The 17949-nt window shown below is 35.2% G+C and overlaps 1 protein-coding gene across 2 annotated transcripts in view; it reads right to left on the reverse strand.

Annotated features, from left to right (window-relative positions):
* LOC148830368 (short transient receptor potential channel 6-like) overlaps positions 1–17949 on the reverse strand; it is a 39640-nt gene that overhangs the window by 18228 nt on the left and 3463 nt on the right. The window contains exons 1-2 of one of the 2 annotated variants that reach the window (XM_088921931.1): positions 13764–14009; positions 1675–2446 (exon numbers count right to left, since the gene is read on the reverse strand). In XM_088921931.1, coding sequence (XP_088778057.1) covers positions 1675–2446; positions 13764–13912 — 921 coding nt within the window. In that variant the 5' untranslated portion in view covers positions 13913–14009. Of the gene's footprint in view, positions 1–1674; positions 2447–13763; positions 14010–17949 lie in introns of those variants that run through there. The other variant, XM_088921932.1, reaches the window with a different exon arrangement.

Here is a 17949-nt window from a genome sequence, read left to right on the forward strand (position 1 = left end):
TCTAGTCATTTGAACTTTTTCCCCATTAATATCCTTCTGCTGTTTTTGTAGAAAAAAAAGTAGTTTTTGGATTCTTTGAGGAAAACATGAAATCCTCAAAGTCCTATAATTTATGTGCATGTTCAGCAATATGTTTTTTTTTTCAAAAAAGACATTTACATTCCATCTTCACACTTCAAAGCAGTTCAGCTGGATATTTCTAATCTCATTTTCCTGCAAGGAACTTTTTATCTGAAATGTCTGTATTACTAGTTATTAAAGTGTAAAAATTGGAACTTAACATTGAACAAGATATATAACCCTAACCCAACACAACAACAGTAGCATTCCTATCCCAGTGTTATATCCAATATATAGGTATATACACAGTATACACACATAAATTATTGCTCTCCATTACCTTAATGCAATTACTTGTCAAGGAAAACCCAAGATGTTTTGCTGACAGAACAAAACAGAAGAATAAACATATAGTTTTATATTGCATAAATATATATAACCCACACACCAAAATAAATTCTTCTGTTTTTGATTGATGTGATACTGTTCAATCAGTAAAAAAGCACTTTACTCCAGAGTCAAAGCAAATAAAGTGCCTTCTGTAGTTTTTTCAATATATATTCCTTGTCAGCCATGTGAATCTGGTGTTAAGAGATGAATAAAATGAAGATAAGAGGACTAAAATACAAGCCATTCAATCATGGACACCACATAATTCATGTTGAGCTGCTGTTTTTAGTAATGCATTTAATTTCAGATAATCAACTCTGGGCAAAACTGCATGAACAAAAAACACTGTCCCTCACTGATCTGTCTCACTCCTCTATGCCCAATGCGTGCCATCCCCTTGAATTGCTCCTTCTATTTATTCTCACTTTACATTAATCAAACCTTCTTAAAAACCTTCTCTGGCAATGCTTATGGAAAGTTACTTAACAAATACAACTGTTTGGGCTCAGTGTTGTCAAACTCCAGACAAAAAAACTAAAATGGTTTCTAAACATGTTACACATCAACCCTTATAATTTTTCTTAGATGGTATATTTAGAAATTATATTGCCAGAAATTATCAATATTATCGATTATCAATATTCATTATCACATTCATATGATCAATATTATTGATAATTCATGTTTTTTTGCAATTTTGCTAGATGAAGTATGAAAAATACATTTGTGCTGCCCACTTAGGAAGTAGGTTTAAAATGGATCTGTTTATATATGTCCAATGTCATGGACTTTTATTGTGGGGATTTCAGGGTTTTATTCCTTAACTATGATTTAATAATTTGATCGTTATCCGAATGACTTAAAATCCTTTGGGTACTTTAAGTTGTGATCTGCCTGCTAAAATGAAATTCCCCTGGTGCAAACAAAATCTGCTTGGTATGTTAATTGCTTCCTGGAAAAACTGAGTATGAGATCTTTATCAAATGTTTCTACAGAGCTGCAACCCGTCTATCTCTAAATCATATTTATTGTGAACAGTATCTCTAATGGCACTAAAAGGACACAGAAATAGTACACAAGACTAAGACATTTTACACCTCAATATTTCAGCTTGAGGAAGCTGTTTCAAGATTCAATGCTTCAGGCAAGAATTTATGAACAAGTGCAGAACTGGACCCAAGACTATAGTTATGTTATCACTCAACACTTGAAAGCATCACCTACCTTAAACTCCTTTTCAATGTTTGCCAGTACAGCCAGCTCATTGCTCAACTCCAAAGCACAGAGCACAGGGTCTTCACTGGACAGGGACAGATAAGCGGGGCTGGCCAGCCCTTTGTAGGCATTGATCCGGGACCTCGAATGGCTGAAGGAGTCGTGTTTCTGGTTGTCGCTGCATGTGGTACATTTGCAGAAATAGTCATGTGGCCTTTCAATGCGGGCTCCCTTTGCCAACAGTATGTGCACAATTTCGTACTCGTGACAATGTGAAGCCAAGATAATCGGGGTGACATCATGAGAAAACCGCGTGCCGTCCTCGTCATAGGCGAAAAAGTCATCGTGCTGTATCTCCGATTGGCTGGGGCTGGTGGTCAGCCTTTTAGCATTGAAAAAGGCTTTATGGCTCAGGATGGCTTCCACAATCCTCACATAGCCCTTGCTAATGGCCAATAGGAGGGCATCCCCAATCCGAGCCAGATTATCCTTTTTAAGCAGTAGCTCCGTGACTTCAAGGTGCTCATTGGCAACAGCTAACTGCAGGGCATTTTGGCCCATATAGTCCACGCAGTTAACATTAAGTCCGGGTAACTCTTCCAGCATCTTCCGGACCACAGGGATATTACCGTACTCCGCCGCATCCAGGAACCTCTCTTCATCTGCTGAGAGACTGCTGGCACGGGCATTAAACATGTATGCTGGCCCTCGGACTGCCTGTCTCCTTCCTTTTGGCATGGTCTGGCGCAACAAATCGTAATGTCTATCACCATTGCTTCTTCTGTGAAATATAAAAATGATATAACTTAGACTTCATTTCCAAAAAGGGCTTTTAATCTCTTTGAATTGAATGGAAATGCATTTAATTTCTGCTGGTCCTTTTCCTGACATTTATTACACTGATATAGCTAAAACAGCCTTTATTATACTGTGTTTCTGCACATTTTTTATTAAGCACTGATTCCCAAATGTGGTGTATTTGTTTTCTTTTCCTTTGACAGAATGACAGCTCAGTCTGTTTGAACACAATAACATTGCAATAACTGAACTCCTGTTTGCAAATGACAGGCCTTTCTATCTCCTTTACCTTAAATCTATCTAACTTCCAGCCTGTCTAATCTAATTAGTAAAAAGGACTAAACGTTAACTATACAGTACTTTGTGTCACTTACATTAGCCCTCACGTTGAAATTCTTACAATTAATACACTAAGAGCTTCAATAACCATTCTCAGTGCTGAATTAAAACTAACCTCAATGATGCAGGATAACAGGCTGTGTGCCACTCAGTTTTTCAGCATTGAAAGTGCCAAGTTCAGACTTTAAGTGAATTGACGTGCTGAGTCAGAAGCTAACAAGATTTCTTAAACAGTAGCTGTAATTGCATTGTCCTGGTATAAACTGATTAGAACTTGACAACATGATGTAATTTATAAATTGTCAGTCGTTGCATGTTTTGTTTTTCATCTAAAGTATATACTGTGTTTACAGGTATGTACAATATACAGTATGTGCAAGCTCTGCTATAATTAAATTATCTGTAATTCGGTTCACTAAAAACAATGAGTGAAAATCCAGCATGTTTAATAATAATGAATTGTTATAGTTCATGTATAAGTAAGCAGCACTACTTACATACACTATATACACAGTATAGTTACTTTATCCCAGATTCTGTTACATTATCCATGAAGGCAGCTTTTGAAAACCTTGATTTCTTTTAAGGATAATATACTTTCAATAAAAGCATGACTTTTCTTTCTAACTCCTGAAACAGCAAACTCCTTATTTGGAGTTTTCATACTTTAAAAGTCATCCACAGCTGTGAAAAAAACAGTCAAACAAAAGGATGCTAAGAGTTTGAGTAATTTTTGAAAAATAAAAAATAAGAATCATAATCTCTTGGATCAATAAATTATATATTTTGGCATTCATAAAATATCTACAGTATTGTATTATAGCAGAGCACAATATAATTTAGTTCAAATTTTCGACTGTGGCTTCTGATACTTTGTAAAAACATAAAAAATATTTTATTTTATTATGGACTACTGCTAAATATTTCTAAATGGACTTAAAATGAAATGGGAAAGTTAAAAAAAAACTAGGCTGTTTATTACAGTATTTCAAAATTAAGTGTATACTGTATCTTCTCTAGTCATTTTATTTTTTTCAATAAATACTTTGGAAGAAATCACCTTGTTAGCAAAGCACCTCTTCTCTTTCAGAGAACATTATTAGTAGCTGTTTTTCCTGGGTTTAAATGGAAACCTTTCTGAAGTACTGTGAAATAATCAACAGTAGACCATGACCCACACCAGGACAAGAGGACTGAAAGAGCAGGATGGAAACAACCATATAATAATATGTCTAAAAATACACTGTAATACTCCTTGTGAAGTATCATTAATAAGAGCATTTTAGGTTAGATACTTCCTCTAAATTACGATTCTTGGTGAGAGATGTTGCTGTTGGTAATCACAATCATGTGCCACAAAATGAAAAATCTGGACAATGAAGAAAACAAAATAATGCTTTCCAGACAAAAACAAGAAAATATATAGTCATTTATCATTCAATGGAACCCACTGTTTACATATTCCCAAAAACACATAGTATGAAATCACATGGGACTCACATTTATTTGTAAAAGCTTAGTAAATAAGAGAAATCACTCTCAGGCATCCAAAATAACTCATGCAGTTCACAGATTTCCCTTTTACCCAGAAAATATACTTTTAGCAGGGCCCCTAATACAGACGCTCTACCAGAAAAGTAAATGGCAGACAGCCTGTCTGTAACTGACATTTGCTGGGCCTTCTCCTGCCTGTGGAGGTGTAAAGGTGAGGATGATATAAATGCTGAGAAAGGAGGACAGTGATAAAGAGAGATAGGAGAGCTCTCAGAATGGTAAAGAACAGTCGAATGACTCAGAGCTAGCAAAGCGTTCTACACGACAAGCAACACTTGTTTATGTTCTCACCCACTTTGTTTTGTCCTCTGCCTGTTCATTAAGGACAAACACCTGTTCATGTTTCCCTATCGCACCGCTCCAGACTTGCTAAGTAGTTTTTGCATACATGTGTTTGAGAATGACAAAGGATTTAGCTAGCATTATACATTGATTCATGCCAAATTCTAATGAAAGGCTCCGGGTGGATTTCTTTTAATTTAGTAAGATTTCTTCAGCATCCCTTTATAATGCTACTCACATCTCAGATGCCTATGGTATCATTTTTTTTGAGAATAGTAGATTTATCTATTACTAAAAAGATAAGCACCCATCTGTTTAACAATGTGGTCATGGAATTGCAGAAACAATAGAGAATATTGTGTCACAGGACACACGCATGGAGGACGATTTAGAGATGCCGACCTATATATCTAAACTGTTCGAGGAAACCAGAGCATCCGGCAAAAACTAATTGTTTTAATTGCACAAAGACAACACTACTAGTTGCTAGACCCAAACCCAGGACCCAAGACCTGGAGTGCTAAACACTGTGTCGCCAGGCCAGCCTTTGATAATGAAGATATAGTGTTAAATTAAGTAATGGACCATACGTTGTTGTTAAATTAAATTAACCTGAAAAGAAGAATATCACAAAAGTAGGTAAATGGAGGTAACGATGTAAGAACCTGACAAACAGAAATGTGTAAAGTGGAATTTTCTTTGGTTTGTATCACACAGATCGATTTATCAAAACTCGCACTTCCGTATAGTCTTACATTTTGCATAGCATTTGAGAGAGGGTCAACACAAAAATGATTTTTAAAACTTTTTTATTATTGAGATATTGTAATTGGATCTTACTAAGGACAGTCAAATTTTATTTAAGGATCACCATCCTTTCCACAACTCAATCCATTTCCAAGGAAAATCCTCAACTAGAAGCTATACTGTCAGTGGGAGAGAGGAATGACTTGAAAGAAGCCGGTTGCGGGCTCGTGAAGGCTCCCCACACACAGACAGCAAGCCCACACGTATCATCAAGACAGATGTAGGAAACACATACTACAAGAATACTACACACTACACTCAGTCAAACACACTAGATGGGCCACATAACCTCTTCTCATTTATAACTTTCCCTATGTTCATATTCACAAGTACTATTTAAATAACTGAGGTCTAAGTGGAACACTTGAGTCTTTCTGCTTTTCAACAAGCAGGGCCCAACTATTTTAAGTACTTTTGCTACTTTTTGATTTTTATTTCTATACCTCTGTTACTCTAGGTGTCAAGGGCTGCCAATATTTAACAATGTAAAACAAAGGAAACTGCCTTCTGCATTGTAATGTTAGCCAGTTCACCTGAGATATATGCAAACCAGACAGCACACCCGAGACATACATTGTAATCTGTATATTGTGTTAATTGACAGAATAAATTAACTAGTTTCAAATTGGAGGAACTGATGGCTCCAGTTCATCAAGGCCTTTCAAATCCACATTGATCTGCCGAGGTAACCCTGTGATTACTTTGTTAATGTAACCCAGCATTGTCCCATTTAGACTACATGTGTGCATTCACATATTCACATGTTCAGATTTTTATATGTTTGAATGACACCATTTCCATTCATTTGCATTCGTTTAGTTCAAGATCAGAATTGCTCATCTCTCCATATTGAATTCTGGACTCAGTTCAAGGTCCTGCATTCACAGCTCAAAGATAGATAGTTTGATCTACTGTATTTATGGACATAAATTAAGTGACTTATAAACCCCTTGTGGATAGAAAGAAAATGTATTTCATTCAGCAAATGAAAAAGGTTATTGCTACTTTGTACTTAAGGTAACTAAACTTTATCTTGTAAAGCTCTTGTAATAAATCTCAAAAGTGCTGTACAAAAAAAGAGAAAATATAAAATGTAAACAAAAATACGCAATACATCAATAGACAATTTTAAGGTGAGATATGAGAAAACTGACTTAATGATCTCATAGAGAACAGTGTTCCACAGTACTTGATAGGAGAAAGCCCTATCACTCTTAGTTTGTAATCTGAGGATACAAACAAGAAACCATTTTCAAAAATTAGGATTAGGATTTTAGTTAGGATTTCAGTTAGGATTTTAATTTATTAGGAGGTTAGAAATATGATGGGGAAAGGCCCACTTTATGACCTTAAAATTAAGATTAATACCCAGAAGTCTATCATAAAATTCTAAGAGAAACTCATCAAAATGATTTTAAGGATTTGTGTGTTCTGCAGAATGAGAATTAGATGTTGCGTTTTGAACACATTCTGGAGTTTTTATAAAACAATCTTTGGCCATCCATTAAGTAGAACCTCAGAGTTATTAATGTTTAGCTACAAAGTGTTTTGTTGCATCCAAAGTTTAACCTCAGCCACACCATACATACTGTAAACACAGAAACGGCCACTTCAAGTCAGCTTTGGTTTACAAATAAATTAGTCATCATCAGTGTCAAGGCAGAAATTTATGACATGATGAATAACAAAATGAATTAAATTTGGCCAAGTCAAAGTCAAGATATTCTTAACACAACAGGTTTCAGAATGGAGCCTAATGGGATACCAATAAAGGCCAACCCACTGAAAATATATTACTCTTCCTTACTCTTTCAAGGAGACAAGACCTACACCAAGGACCAAAAATGCTAAGTACTGTATGTATCACAGCCAGAATTTTATGGTTCATTGTTTTAGTAGAACTGCTAAAGAATTTTTGTCTGACGCCACTAAAAGACAAATAACAACCATGCCTAGGGCTGTTTCAGGACTCATACATCATTTTTGTCAAAGATATTGTGATTGAGAATGTATCCTCAACCACATTAAGGATATGATTCAGAAAATATACACAGTTCTCCTAAGATTTATTTTATTGTACATTCTCTTATTAAGCACACAGTACGGTGCTGAGAAACCTTACAAAGCTGTAGAGCAAGAATCATGAAAGGTATGAATACATAAACACCCACTTTATTAACTAAAAAGTCAGATTAAGCCTTGTGTCAAAGTCCCTGAGGAAAAACATCCTAGTTTCACTTAAGATCAAGTAACTGTGTGAACACACCAAACAACAAGAGCTAGAAAAAGCTTAACAGAAAGAGCCCAGAACAAAACATACTTGAGAACATACAGTCTATTTCCTGTAGTGATTTTTCTTTACAAAAGTAAGTTACTTAAGTATAGATGAAAATAATTTGATTATAGTTCATTACTACAGCAGAGCAGTGAATTGGTGTAATGAATTATAAAATGGATGTAAAACAAACATATCAACAGAATTCTAAAGGTGTTTTCAGTGCCGTGAAAAAAGCATATAATATAAAGGAAAAACTAGTATTTGAAAAAAGTAAGTGAAGCATAAAACTGAAAAAAATGCCAATTGTAGATTCATTAAAGAATGTTAAGCATATTTAAAACAGCCAGACAAATCTTCTGACCTTATGTTTTTATATTTTCCAGCTTCAAATAATTGATATTGACCCCACTTCAAAAAAGCTAATAATAGTTTTCATGAGAATTGCTTAATCTTGCCGTAATTAAAACACCTGTGGCCACAAAGAAATATGCTAGATATTCTGTCCACAAACACACCTTGAGTAAATTGCGACTGGATGTAAATACAAAGAAAATTAAAGGCATGTAAATGCAAAGGCACTTAAGTTTTAATCACTGAGTAGCTGTTTATAATATAGTCTTATTCTTCAATTCACATTCGTCTTCATTAAACTCTACTAATGGCAGTTTTGGCAAATCTGTGAAATATCTGTTCGAAAGGGGGGTGAGGGTTGGGACTGTGTCTGCCTAAATCCATTTATGGTTGTAAAAATGGAAAGACGGCATTTCTTCGGGTTATCACATAGAAAACAAAGCACATCCATTCCACAAAATCCAACTGTGATTAGAACATGCAATGATAAAGTAGTTAATTATAATTTGAAAATTCTTACGCATTAATCATCATAATTTACACACACAGTACTATATTTCTTATAGCCTGAGCATTAATGTTTAGGCATTATAATTTAAGTCCTCCCTTTGCCTCTGCCATTTAGTTTTATTTATGCTTTAAAAGGTTGTTCACAGTTACTGCTGGTTCATAAACACAGAAGAAAAAATTCACCTCTTTCCGGTCCTCATAAATAATTGTATGACATTTTGTTTAGCATTTAGCATTTTAAAATGTCTGCACACTTCACCCACCAAGCAGCAGACGGTTCCTGGAATCGAGGATAACTCATTAATATCAAGTGAGTGGCATGTAAAGAAATGCCTTGCCATATTTTGAGCTGATCTAGAAAGCAAGCCGTCATGCCCAGCCTCATAATAACAGAATTGTAAATCAACACAGTGCTCAGAGTTAGCATGACCCAGACCACTTGGCAGCCCTGGTGTTAAGTACAGTAGTGTAATAATCCGGTCTCAGTTTACAGTCTTTAACTCTTTTTTGTCATGTTTTACATGTTTTACTTCAGTTCTCCACTGTTCAAAGTTATAAGGAGAGACAGGGTGTCCACCAAATCTGATTTAAATAGTAATGATATCTCACATTTAGGAGCTATTTATGGATCACCTTCTGTATAATAGCAGGTGTTCATGGATGGCCATTGACACACGACATGCGTTACTATCCTCATTCTGACTCTCATTTTGTATATACTGTAGTTCCACACATTACACTTTGTTTATTTTTTAACTTTGTCAGTCTTTGAAATTAGACAGATCTGCATCCATTCCAGTCCATTCCAGAAGGACTGTTTGAGTACTGTATCCCAGCCTGAGCCTCATTTCTATCATCTATGATCTTGTAAATATTGTGGCATTAAAATCATATCAGTTTTCATTCAATATGTAATTTAAAAATGAACGACACCAATATACTGTACATGACTGCTTTTACTTGACAGACAATGGATGCTCTTGTCAATTTGTTCACAATTAAATATTGGCATATACTCTTCCTGTTGTTGCACCATTTTTAACAATATAATACTCATACATACATAGGAACAAGTAATAGGTTTATTCCATGGTGAAAAAAAGAAGAAAGAGAACACAACGTTTCGGCCGTGGAGCCTTCTTCAGGTGTGTGTGTGTGTCCTTCTTCAGGACACACCTGAAGAAGGCTCCACGGCCGAAACGTTGTGTTCTCTTTCTTCTTTTTTTCAGCATGGAATAAACCTATTACTTGTTCCTTTGCAGCCTACGCATGCTGACGCAGCTACCCACCTGAACTCATACATACATATGCTGGCGATTATATAGGGAAAAAAAATCCTTGTTTCTCAGTGTTGGTTATATGACTCATGAAACCTTCAGGGAAGTCTAAACTGGAGCCCCAGCTGAAGACACTGTAGCTTCATTCCATCCTAATTAATTCAGTGACCCTATTAACTGTCTTTACTATATCCCCTTGAGACAACATATTATTTCTAATTTCATGTTGATTTTTTTTATACAGATTGACTGTAGGCCCTTATTTTCTTTGTTACATTGTTATACTAGGCAATACTTCAGTCTATCCATGTTTATCTATGACCTTACCATTTTCAGAGATAACAACAGTAGGTTAAACTGTAACCTTCTTATATTTTTATGTACCCCAACAAAACTTTTCTTTTATAAAACATGATGCATAGTAAGACCAGATACAACAAGAGCTTGTTATCTTCCCTGACCTGAACTACACAGGAAACACACAAGATGTCTGTAAAATACAGTAGCTTTAACACAAGGACCCAAGAAGTCAGCTGTTTTCTAAACAAGAAAAACTGTATTCCTACACTACAAGGACTTTCTTTGCTTGTACTGTTTCACCTTAGTGAACAATTCCTGACTCCTGCCTGCAGAATTATGTAAGTATCTACTAAAATAGTACACAGCATCTGGAATGGTACACACAGTTAATCTTGAAGGCGATGAATAGAAATTGAGTTTAGATTGTCAGGTCCCAGGTGGCCATGTTGTCTTGATAATTAAAAGAGGCAGAGATGTATCTGTTAGCCCACAGACACACAAAAGCATATTACTCAATTGCCACAGAGTTTATTACAGTTTCCAGTCTTTTCCACATGATGCAAAGCCTTTGGAAGGATTTCTCTGAGTAAAATGCAATAGACAAAATGTACTTCCCATTACAAAAAGAGACTAAACCTGCTTCAGAGTTCAGTGGTGCAGATGACTGCTTAATAGGAAGGCCAGCTGAGCCTTACCTACCATATCTGAGGTTCCCTATCACACCAGATGTACATTTGATATGTACTTTGCCAGTTCAGATAGACCATTTACATGTAAAAATCCACTTTATTCTGCAAAGCATTTACTCAGAGTGATAGCAAAGCAGAGTGATAGCATTTTGTTTACAACACTTGACTCTATACAATTACATATTTTGACACTCAATTTTACTGCAGTGTGACTGACGGAATATTAAACAGCAGTTTCTTCTGTGGAAAGGTCCGTGCAAAAAACAATGACTATTTCTTATCTAATTTTAACACTTATGTCCCCAGCTGCTGAAATGCTGTTATATTTTTTATATTTTAGAAGATTCCATATAATTCATTTTATTATAACCTATAGTGTCAACGACATGGAACTGAAATTAAAAAGAGTTCATTTTATTACTGGGGGCACCAAGTGTGCAACATACTTGAAGGGTTTTTTAATGTTTTTGCAATATCAATTAACTGGGTTGTAAAAGATCTAAGCTATTAACACGGCTATGATGTTGGTGAACACACACTCATGACTACCAGAGGGGTTAATCAGGATTCTTAAAAGGAATAAAATACTTTGTTCAATTCCTACAGGAATTAAATCAATAAATTGAAGTTTCCATTCATCCATTTTCTTACCACTCCTGCCAATTCAGAGTCGTGGGGAGAGCCAGAGGCTATCCCAGCAAACAATGGGCACAAGGCAGAGCACACTGCCAGCCCAGCACAGAGCACACAGACACACACTCACACCCAGAGGTCAATTAACCTACTAGTATTCAACTGGACTATGGGAAGAAACCGGAGCACCAGGAGGAAAACATACAAATACAGGAAGAATTTCACACAGATATCACCCCAGGTCCAGAACTGAACCCAGAGCCCCAGCACTCCAAGGCGTCAATGCTATAATTAATGTAGTGCTTTATATGTGTGTACATCTAGGGAAATAGTCAGCAGCTCATCCTGTAAAGGTGTTCACTCAGGCTGAGCTCTTTAATCGCAGGTTTCACCCCGAGTCCTGTTACTAGCTGACTGTAACCGTGATTCCCCAAGTGGCAGCGCACTATTGGCTGAGCTCCGCCGAGGGTAGAGTGGGTTCAGTTCGCTAAGGCCTCCTAGGCACTTGCAGGCATATGGTACTGTACTTGAAAGTAAGTGCAAGAAGAGTCTGCCTAGAGTTCTCCATCCTCATTTCTTTCTGTGTGCAGTCTTGGCCTTCATAAATGCAAGCACCTCACACAGATAAACACACAAATGGCTATTCCATATAGGGTGGGTTTCAATAAAAATAACTGGTGACTAATTCTTTTAATAAAAGAAAAAAAATCACTTGTCTCAGAGTTTTGCTTGTTTGCAGACTTTGAGGACACAATGTGACTCATATTCTGAAGTGCAGTATCAAGGACAGCACTGTCAAATTGGTTTCTATGGGGACCAGTGTTGTTCTAGTGCCTGATCATCCAGAATTCCTGGAATGTAAGTATTGCGTGCACAAAGAATGCAGCTATTAAAACTCCAGAACAATGTAGACCAACATAGTTGTTTAAGGCTTTACTCAGTATAAAGAATTTGAGCAGATTTTCTTAATAATAATAAAGCAATAGTTTCCATAATCTTAAAATCACATGCCGTCATCAAATAATTGGATTATTCCATGGTTTTACGATAAGATGGTTAAAGATGATTCTTGAACATGGTGAACAACTTTTTGATGAGTCTTAAGTTGTGATTTTGAGAATTGTCTGCTTCAGTGTCTTTAATTGCAGGATAAAACATATAAATCAAACTAATTTATTTCCATATAATATATGACATATAATATTTGCTGTATTTGTAAATCTTTGACTGGATTGTATGAATTTTTGACTCTCATAATCTCAGCATTATGTATTTCCTATGCCTGCATATAGCGTCCTGAGCTGCCTGAATCAGAATCCATGTGATGAAGCACGTCTGTTTGGGTAGTCCAATAAGGTTCATGGTTCTGATGGTTGGTCAAGCAAAGGCGGACCAATGATGGCTGATCTGAAATGCTCTGCCTTACTTTCCCTATGATTACTGCTTGAAATAGGAGCTAAACACTAAAGCTAGGATAACATCTTTTTAAAAAATCAAACTTTCCTCTTTGGGCAGAAGACTGTGTACTACCATACAAATAAAGGGATGCCTTCAAGCTCATTGAACACATTTCTGCACCACACAGCAAAGAGACTCATTGTGAACAGTCACAAATAATGAATCGTATTGAAAGTATGTGGTGTATTCTGGGCCAATAAAAGCTAAAAACACACAGTGTCTCAAACTACCTCATATACTGTACATTATTTGCAGAAACAAGCTGCAGTCTTTAAAACCAATCTCATCTACTGACCGCTATTGCATTTCTGCACCATTTCACACTGTACCAGTGCTGCGCAGGGTACCAAGTGAAACAGGTGTTCATTCCAAACATGGGATTTTAAAAATTTCTGCTTAGATAAACCTAACCTCTGTTTACATGTATTTATTTCTACAGTTTGCACTGCTATGCCTTGTTAATATCACTGAACATCACAGTTAACGCTCCCTACCTCTTATGAATGTCAAACACTACGCTTAATGTGATTTAAATTAAAACTTTTTTCCAACCGCTCACGAAACAGTGTATTTGGATGAAGACATCCAATTTTTTTACAGAATGCTCCTGGCGTTATTGATTTATATACCTGAAATAAAAAAAACTGTTAAAAACTTTTGCAGGTTTGTTTTAATTTTTTAATAACCGTTACAAAATATGAGATGAGCAGACTGTTACAAATTGATTTTTTTAATATATGCAATAAACAGCAGATCTGAAGTGAGTAAAAATATCTATATTTCTATCGTTACAATTATACGGTCAGTAAAAAAAATACTCACGCATGGTAATTTCTTTGAAAATTGGCGTAGCTCTCTTCACCAAAATCTGTATTCATTAGTAGAGATTCCTGGCTTTTGTTTCTCTTTCCAAGACAAAGATTTATATTGGCACTGTGATTCTCAGCTAGGTGAGATTTATTCTGAGTCATTTCTCGTAAATCCCAGGAAATCCAGAAAACCACCCACACGTAAGACCCTTAACATCTGCTAAAACCAAGGCGCAGTAGTGCGCACTGTTCGTGGCTCGTCTTCATTGCTCCCAGTGACTAGACAGGACTCCTCTGGATCCCAGTCCACGTGTGACGTTACGAGAGGTGGGGGGTTTCATGCAGTAAGCGACCACCTCTAATTCACACTAAGAGTATCACATGGCGATATTGAAGAATATGCTCTGGAGTGCATACTGTATGTTATATTCTCTGCTTGCGCTGTAAAAAAAAGTTTTTTTTTATCGTTATAGTTTAAAATTAATAAAAGTGAGCATTGCAATTAATTGTGATCAAACCTAAATATAAGATAATGATTCACAATGCGCAAGGTCTTATTGAATTTTCAACTAAATGTATCTATCCGGATTGCCTGGTTTAGAAGTTTTGGACCAAAACCGCCTGCAAATTGGAAAGTCAGTACTGGAGCCTACATATTTTAATTATTTTTTAAAATGTAACAATATACTGTGAAGTGCAAAACGTGTGTCTGTGTTTCAGCCATTTCAAGTTCTTCTTTTTTTACCACTAACCAAATGTTAAAAGTGTGTGCATAGTAGTAAATAAACCTTAATAAGCCTTATAAAATGAAAATTCATAAGGAAAAACTCTTCAGAGAGAAAAGGTCGCTTAAGATGTCTGGTCACTTCAGAGATATCCAGGAAAACATCACACATAAATATTGTATTATATATAATTGATTATATATATTATTTTTTAAAAAAAACAGTATTTTCCATTTTGCACAGATCACATTTTACAGCTAATGTTAATTTCTATTTTACACTGTTAGCAACAGCTAGCTAAACACATTGCATACATGTAAGTATTGAATGAGTAGTAAGTATGAATAGATTTTTTTTCCATTGCCATCCTCAAATCTCAAAGTAGATTTTTAAAATTAAGTTTCTAGTTAGATTATCTTAGACTGGATCAACTCGTGTACATCCATAATCGTGAAAAAAACACTTCACTCCCTTGAACCTTTCACCTCATTAATGTTTAAGACCTGTTTCACTGCTTTGTGTGTCTTCTAATACATCTCCAAAGTCATGTCATTTCATAAATTCTGTTTTACTTGAACACATCCATCTCAGTCCATCCCATTTATTTGTAAGACATTTCCTGCCCATTGCTGATCGGGTTGTCTTTTCTGTTTATGGCTTTTACATATCTGATGGACAGTAGCATTCTTCTAATTAATTTCATCCTTAATGTCTTGTTTCTGCTCCATTGCTATTGAGGTTGCCTTGGTAGCTTAGCACATTAAGGTGACAAGTTTTCTGCAAGCCTCTCATTCAGACTGGCAGAAAGATGTTTTCATGTCCATTCACACATTTTATTTTTAGCTGATTTCTCCAAACCACATGCATTATCTGAACTAGAGGTTTGAGACTGTGAGAAATGGCCCATTGTCCTGCCTGCTAGTGATACTGTAGGTCTCTGCTAAGACACATTAAGTAGTACACAGTAAACTGAAGAAGTATAGCAAAACTGTAAAAATAATGCTTACATTATCCTGCAAACAAACATCTTGGCAATATATCGAAACAGAATATAGTAATGTAGGCATATCAAGTCAAACTCACTGAAATATGAGCCTGTTTGCTGACTTTTATCAGGCTTTTTTAATGGTTGTGCACACCTCTCCTGAACTCTTTGTAGAATTAAAGCTCTTTTCTGGATCTAAACAATAAATATATGTAAGGCACCTTTTTAAGCAAGCCATTTCTGCATTCTGCATATTGGTCTAGTGCAATATAAATATTCGCCATTTTATCTAGGATCAATTTTGGAACTCTTTTTCCTTTCAGGATTCTTTTACATTCAGTGGAGTTCTGCCGATCTCCAGAAATCATATAAGGTTTATTTATTATTTCTAAATTAGCCAAGAAATACAGCCACCCTTCTAGCTTAAGTATGTCATGGAACAGTACATAAAATAAGTTCTGTAAACTAATATAATCGCAATGAAAGCATGTGCAATACTTTATGCTGTCAAGAAATATGATCTAAGTATACATTAGTAATTAATTTTTTTAATGAATTAATGTAAGGCATTGCCATTTGAACCAGAGAGTTCCAGATCGTTTCATTTTGGATGAAAGAATAAGTAATCACAACTGTGATGGGATCTGAAAAGGTCAATGATTAGTTTTTGTTATAGCTCATCTGTACCACTGGCTAAAGCTGAAAATCACCCAAGTTGAATCATCTGCTTTTATTTTTACTTCAGGATTCAGACATTTATGAAATGATAGCACATTTAGATCAAAGGCTTGCTAATCAGAAATTATTGTTTATTTTCATAAATAACAGTAACATTAGAATTGTGTAAGTTTTGTGACGTTTTCTGACAATAACTTGCATGTTTCAAACAGTGCTGGCTAACCACAAGATGCTCACTTCATAGGTCATTATAGGGATTTCAACTTTATCAACAATAGTTAATTAAATAGAATGCAATTTATTTAATAACTGTTTAAAAGGAAGTGCTAATCAATAATTCAAATAGAAAATAAACACCTTATGAAAATGTGCTAAAGAAAGTCTGTCTCTGGTTAGCTTCTCTATTATCGGGAAGGGTTAATTTGAATTTGTGAAGCTTTATTCACAAAATATAATGTACTCACAAGACATATGTGTCAATAGCTAGAAAAACCAAAACAGCACACCGTGGTATAATCTGGAATAAATCTGTTAAAGTACATAAATCTTAAAATAAATGCTTTGTAATAGGCTGGTGCTGATAACAATTACTTGACCAGAACTATACTGCAAGAAATGTGAATGAGGACTTAATAGTATCCATTTATTTTAAACCAGCTTTTTAAAATAATTATATTGACTTACTCACAAGGACATACAACCCCAATGTCATTAGTCATTTCACTATTTTATTTTTATGAGGCCTTAAACTGCTGTGATTTATTTATACAGATATTATACATGTTAATAGATCTGTCTCCCTTGTACCCAGCTCACTAGTTCATTATAGAAGTTTATTTTGTTTGCCTAAGAGCCTTCTACTAGAAGTTTATGTTTAGTCCTGAAAGGGATAGAACTATTTCTCTTGGGAACCAGGTATTTACATGAAGAAACAATGGAGATTTACACCAGTTCATTGGTATGGGGAGGCTTCTGGCAAATAACTTCTGTCTAAAATTAAATTTAAACTATATACCATCCTTTGACATTATTGCTCACCTGTCTTATTACAAATTTAAATATTTAATATTTAATATTATTCTAGTAAGGCTGTAACACATCAATTTCCCTACGGGATTAATAAAGTATTATCTATCTATATCTTTCAAAGTCAATACCAGAAATCCTTCTAGGAAAAGGAACCTATTTTTTAAGAAATGGTGTGAGACTATCTTTCAATAGGAAATTGGAATCATAACGATTAATAATGTTATTTATTGTGGTATATCTTGTATACTTATTTTAATATGTGAGCAATCCAAATTGCACGTAATAGCTACTCTTTTATATGTCTGGTCTTTGCTTTAACCTAATAGTGGAAACAGTGTCACTTCTGAATTGTACAACTACTTTGGAAAAAAGGGCTGAGAAAGCAGTTTTAAAAGACGTAAGTGACACAATCCATAAAAGTTTTTTTTACATTGTCAATTTTCCAGTTATGATAGAACATCTACATTTCAGCAGTTTTTAGAATGAACTGTTCAGGTTACATAACTGAATGATTAAATTTCTAGGTTCAGCCACAGAACATCTTTAATTAACCCTGTATATTTTATAGCTGATATTTGAACTGCCTTATCACTTTAATACAGCAGCATAAGAATCTACAGAATGGTATTCAAGATGTCCTTAGAAGGATAATTAAACATTTTTTAATCATTTCACTAGTTTTTTTGTAGTTTTTTCACACATTGGGAATTTGAGCCAGAAAAGCCCGCTGAGTGCTCTCTTGGTTTCAAAATATTCCAGATAAGAGTGGTCTGTGAGGTAAA

Source organism: Atractosteus spatula, chromosome 7, assembly GCF_055471065.1.
Source record: "Atractosteus spatula isolate fAtrSpa1 chromosome 7, fAtrSpa1.hap1, whole genome shotgun sequence".
NCBI classification, from domain to species: Eukaryota; Metazoa; Chordata; class Actinopteri; order Semionotiformes; family Lepisosteidae; genus Atractosteus; species Atractosteus spatula.